The following is a 6,000-nucleotide window of genomic DNA, read 5'->3' as shown; positions in this document are numbered from 1 at the left end:
TTTTGTCAGTGCATTTTTTCCTCAGCGCTTAAGCTGGTGCTTCGTATACAGAACGCACTTCCTATTACTATTTCTATGACAAAATTTACTGTTGGGACACAACCCAAGCCCCTTGTCCCTTGATGTGTAGGAAAATCAAAACAGTTCTGAGGAAAAGCTGCTTTCCGCATTATCCAAGAGGCACAAAAGGCCAGGCTCCAGATACAGAAAAATGGTACCTTATCATACAGACGACACAGGCTAAGAATGCCTTTATCTAACCAGGATGTCAAGGCAAAGCCACGAAAATAGTAGAGTGAGAAGGCAACTTGGGGGAAATTCCCTCGTGCAAAACACTGAAACATCTCAGGCACTGTTATCATGCCACAACTGAAATATTCCTCCCTAAGACTTGCTCTTGAAAAGTCTGGTTTTGGTCAAAGAAACATTTTAGAGGCTGCGTCTTTGACACCATTTCACAGCTGACAAGAGAAGTTTCATGAGAAATGTGGTGTGTTCAGTTTGGTCAGTTATTTTGGCTATTGGCTTGACTTTCTTATTCCCACGTGGCCGTGAGTTTTGAGATGACTTGTCTTATTTTCCACCCGTTCTCTATGATCTCATCGGTACTGCCAATTATTTGAACAAAGTGTTCTTTGAAATATTAAGAGTAAATATGCAGCACTGCCTTCCCTGTCCATTCTTTGTTATCACTGTGATTTTGTGCAGCTATTTTTAAGAGTGACTCACATCTTAAGAAACCATTTCTACTATCAATTAAGCTTCCATGGGAGTTCTGCAAGCTAAACAAAGGTAATATCAAGCTAATCATAAAGTCGGGCCTTCCTCCCACCACACATGCCCAACCCCCTTCTTCCAGAGGCTTATGTAACTCTTTTAGATTTCTGAAACATCAACCTCTAACACTCCCTAAAGGCTTATTTTGTTCAGATTCGTATGTTCCTTTTCGATTCCAATATTTTGCAACTGAAATTTGGATTTTTTTCTGTGTGATTTTGAATATTTCTACCTTTCATATACTCCCAAACCCTTGGTTATCATATCCCAGAAGTGAATTTAAATGGCCGTCTCTCCAGGGCACTCATTTGTGCTCCCAGAAGTCAAAAGCCATTCAGTGAATCAATTTGCTAATATAGTGGGCCATTACAGCAGCATGGTTCAAAGCAATTAAAAAGCCAAATTAAAACTAATTGAAATTTTTCCAGGCTTCCACTTAGCCATTCCTGCTTCTAGAATGTGCTGCAATGTGTATGTTGAATATATTGCAGAATGTGATTTGATTTCATTTACTCTACTGCCTGAGTCCCTTCTGGGAAAGAGGCAGACTGGTACAATAGTCTCTTGGGCTGGTAAATGTTTTAAGGAATTTGCCAGGATAAATTATTTCAAACAGATGCAGCACATAATGCCTGAGAAATTCAAAGGCTCAGTTGAGTTCAAATGAACATTTACATATTTGGAATGCTTCCATCAAACTTTACTGAACACCTCCTTCTCTAGCTAATAACTATGTGGCTTTTCCCTTAAAATCTGTTTGGAAACTGTGCAGCTCACTTTTCTAAACCATCAGTCTGCCCTCCATTGTTACCATAATCTTTTGCAGTCCATTTCAATGCTCCATTTGTGGCTGCCATTTTGGGTGTATCTTTTGACAAACTCGTGGATTCATTTTGTGTGTGTGTTTGATTTTCAAAGATGTCTTCTGCTACAATTTTTTAATTTCATATTATTTTCCAGACCTCACCACTCCAGTTGTTTTTCTCATGGTAACTGCCTTTAGCCATGTTGAAAAACTGTGCTATGTACAACATAGAAATAAGGTTCAAGGACTGGATGGAGATAATCGAGGTCATCTCATGCCTCTTTTGAAGGCATTTCTTAACTAGAGGTACTGAGTTTCCTCTTTGGGTTCTAAATTTTCATTGGCTCTGTGAACTACAGATCTGGCCTGTGTATCTACACCCAGCTCCCTTGAATTGAGGATAAAGCATTTACCAAACAACAGCTGTTTGATAGTTAGAAGTGGCTTCTCTATCGCATAGGCTTTTTATTCTAAGGAGTCATAAAACTGTAACGGCTTTGAGATATCTTTTTGTCCAATCCAGAATCTTCACCGTCCCATTCCAGGCTGGTGGACATACATTTTAGAAACAGAAAAACATCAATGATGTGAATATTTTTGACTGAACCTCAATAGTGAATTATGAACTTCTTGGCTAGCACCAGCCAGAAGCTTGAAGGCAGATTATGTTTTAGAAAAAGCACATTGGAAACTAAGACCCATTATTTTAATACTTCCAAATAGTTGCCTAAGGGTACCCAGGATTACAAGCCACTCAATTGCTAAGAGAGCAGTGCTTATGTAAATGGTACCTGGCATGTCACTGAATTGTTAAAGACTCAAGGACTGGTTATCTGACCAGTTCATGAAGCAGCTTTGGAAATCGCTGAAGAAGATCTGTGGGTGAGGGAGACTATGCTAAGTGTAGCCAAATAGTTAAGAAAGATCTCAGCACAAAGTTGAAAACTGTCTGGGCTGCCTTGTGCTGCAAGAAACCATCTGGAATTGGGAATTTTGCTCTCTCCTCCCTTTAAAATGCCATGGGATTCTACCCCCATTTGTAAATGTAAACACATTTTGTTTTTGTTGTCTCAAGTGCTTTTAGTGAGTTTAGAGGATTAGAAAGAAGGCTGGATTTTGACTTTGACTAGCTCCTCTTCAGTCCACATAGTATTTTTCAAATTTCCACTTCTGATATGGATTCATGGAGTCACAAGCAGTAATCTTTAGGGTATTATGATTGTGGTTTGCTTCCCAGCACACCGGCTTCTTAATGTTTGCCACAACAATGTGATCCATCTAAGGAGAAAACACATGGTAAAGCCATCAATTCAAAATCAATCTATAAAGAAAGGAAGCAACAAATTTAGAGAGGTCAGTCACCCAGTATTTTGCCGGTGAGCTCAGTTTTCACCTTTGTGTCCAGTACTTTGATTTTTAGGGCCATGCTGCCCTCATCATGGCTCCTGTCACCAAGTTCTGCAGCTCAGGCACAATGTCTATTCACAGGGAACTGGGAGGGGATTTTAGTGGTTTTGGAGCAAAATGAAGAAGGAATCAGGGCTCTCCTGGAGAAACTCTGTAAATTTGGGTGAATTTATGCAAAATGGCATGTTTTACATCATGGAATACTGATTGCCTGGTGAAATGTATGTGACATCATGTCTGGTATTCTCAGGTATCATCAGTGGACACCATAAATACTGTCCGTGGGACAGAATATTTCATTTCATAGAATTTCCTCCTCTGGCATTTCCTGTTCTCCATGTGATGCGTTTATAGGATTTAGATGTACTTTTTGCTAATTCCTTAAATTTAGCCCTGACTTGAACCTTTGTTGTATCATTTCTGCTATTCAAAATGCTTTTTCAAATTCCTTTGGACTAAAAGATCAATTCTTTGGCAGCCTGCATGGTAATCATGCTTTTCAAAGGAAATCATTTCCAATGGCATTTACAATATGTGATGTATATGGCAGGAGATCACAGTTGATGATTGTTAAAAAGCCATTTACTGTTATGAAGAGAGCTAGTTTATTCATTAATTAAATCCAAATCTTAAAATGTTACATTGGATTATAAAATATTGGAAGATTCCTCCAATCACTGACCCTGCCTAGAGTATACTTGCCCATGCACTGGAAATGATGCAGCATGGCATGTTTCTTTATGAAGAAGCAGCATGGCTTAATGGATAGAGTATGAGCCTGGGGGTCAGAAGGTCATGGGTTCTAATCCCAGCCCTGCCACTTGTCTGATGTGTGACCTTGGACAAGTCACTTAACTCTCTGTGTCTTCATCTATAAAATGGAAATTAAGATGTGAGACCCACGTGGGAGAGGGACTGTGTCTAACCTGATTTACTTGTGTCCACCCCGGTGTTTAGTACAGTGCCCAGCCCATAGCAAGCTCTTAACAAATACCACATAATAATAATAATAATAATAATAATAATAATAATAATAATTATTATTATTAATAATAATAATGCACCTGTCTACGTGTTTTGTTTTGTTGTCTGTCTCCCCCTTCTAGACTGTGAGCCCATTGTTGGGTAGGGACCGTCTCTATATGTTGCCGACTTGTACTTCCCAAGCACTTAGTACAGTATTCTGCATACAGTAAATGCTCAATAAATGATTGAATGAATGAATGAATGAATGAAAAGGAGAAAGATACGCAGTATAGATTTATAGTTTTAGTTTATCATTAGGAACTTGACAATTGCAAGAAGCATTCCTGCTATTTTTTCATTACATCTTCCTGGGAGATCAGGATATATTTTACTGCTACTTTAGGCAGAAAGAAAGTCAAATGATTAGGAGCTTTGTGTCAATCTATTCTGGAGTGTGTAAAGGTCAATAACTCTGCATGCTACGTGCTCCGCTGCTGCCCTGCGTGGGAGGAACAGAGAGGCACGGCGGATGCCCTGCAGGGGGATGTGGGGCTGATGCAAAAGAGCTGCTCCTGTGGGGCCCAATGATGCTGCGGAACTCGGCTGCACTGCACACCTCAGGAGGAAATATGCCTGCGCCCTATCTCAGGTAATCTGGCCGGGGGTCATGGGGCCTTGCCGCCTTTCTGAAGGACTCCGGAGTCAGGCTGGAGTAGTAATTATTATTATTATCATGGTACTTGTAAAGCCCTTACTCTGTGCCAAGTGATGGGGTGGATACAATTTAATCAGGTTGGACTCAGTCCCTGCCCCACATGGGCCTCAGAGTCGTAGCCCTAGTTTACAGGTGAGGTAACTGAGGCACGTGGAAATGGCTGCATTTCCATGGTTTAACCCACCCCCTTCTCTTCGGCTTCACTGACAGCCAACCCACAAGTAGCTGTAGAGAGGGGTGAACCCTTCAGGATGAGATAATCATCCACTCTGGCGGAAGTTTTTAGGGTTCACCATCCGGGAAATGAGCTCGTGTCCCGGAAGCCCTCGGGGCACACGAGGCTGCCATTTCCTCCCCTCTGGATGCTGCCCTGGGGTGACATTCGGGATACAGGGGCACCCAGCGGAAAGTGCTGACTGAGATACGTGGGGTGCAGGAGGAGATTAGATAAAACCACCCCCAGAGAGACAGAAACAATGCATTGAGTGATATCAACTTCAATCTTCTAACGGAAGGAGCACCACTTGAGGCACAGAAGGTGAAGATGAGATGGAAATTAAATGTCAATTAAGAGCTTTGAGCACCTACTAAGAGCAGAGTGTTGTGCTAAGGTACTTCGAGGAGTACAGTAGAGTGAGTAGACATGGCCCCTTCATCATAGAGTTTACATAATTGGATAACATTAATAATTGTGGCATTTGTTAAGCATTTACAATGTGCTGAGCACTGTACTAAGCACTGGGATAGATACAAGATAATCAGGTTGGACACAATCCCTGTCCTACTTGAGGTTTGCAGACTACCAAGGAAGGAGAATGATTTAATCCCCTTTAACAGATGAGGAAACTGAAGTACAGAGAAGTTAAGCAACTTGTTCCAGGTCACACAGCAGGTAAAGGGCAGAGTAGGGATTAGAACCCAGGTCCTCTGACTCCCAGCCCATTATTGGTACTTGGGATGGGCTGGGAAAGGAAGCCAGGCCAGGGGCAGGGAGGCATGCCAATTAATCACACCTAAAGAGCAGTTGTGGATCTGGGTTTTCTCAGGTCCAGAAATTGAGCCAAGCATCACCCACTGCATCTTCAGCTTTCCCTGACTATTTCCACAGAATTTTTCCCCGCAGCACCCAGGCAATCTCAGGTGTCAAACAGCTTCATTCCCCAGATCCGGAAACCAGTAGGCAGAGAGGCCACCACCTTAATACTTGCCCAAAGTGACTTGATATCTTTGAACCCAAAGAACAGCTAGGCATACATTAGGGGCAGAGTTATTATTCTCAGTATCTGAATTTCCATTTTATTGCTGCCACCTCCATTCCATTAGATAGGTC

At 41.7% G+C, this 6,000-nt stretch overlaps 1 protein-coding gene across 1 annotated transcript in view; it reads right to left on the bottom strand.

Moving 5' to 3' along the window:
- Positions 1-2,187: 2,187 nt before the first annotated feature.
- GALNT5 (polypeptide N-acetylgalactosaminyltransferase 5) overlaps positions 2,188-6,000 on the bottom strand; it is a 35,705-nt gene continuing 31,892 nt past the window's right edge. Inside the window, exon 10 of the mRNA XM_038751456.1 lies at positions 2,188-2,860. Coding sequence (XP_038607384.1) covers positions 2,720-2,860 — 141 coding nt within the window. The 3' untranslated portion in view covers positions 2,188-2,719. The remainder of the gene's footprint in view (positions 2,861-6,000) is intronic.

The sequence above is a fragment of the Tachyglossus aculeatus genome, chromosome 9 (assembly GCF_015852505.1).
Source record: "Tachyglossus aculeatus isolate mTacAcu1 chromosome 9, mTacAcu1.pri, whole genome shotgun sequence".
NCBI lineage: Eukaryota > Metazoa > Chordata > Mammalia > Monotremata > Tachyglossidae > Tachyglossus > Tachyglossus aculeatus.
The sequence above is the reverse complement of the archived record's forward strand: the minus strand, read 5'-3'. Positions and strand labels throughout refer to the sequence as shown.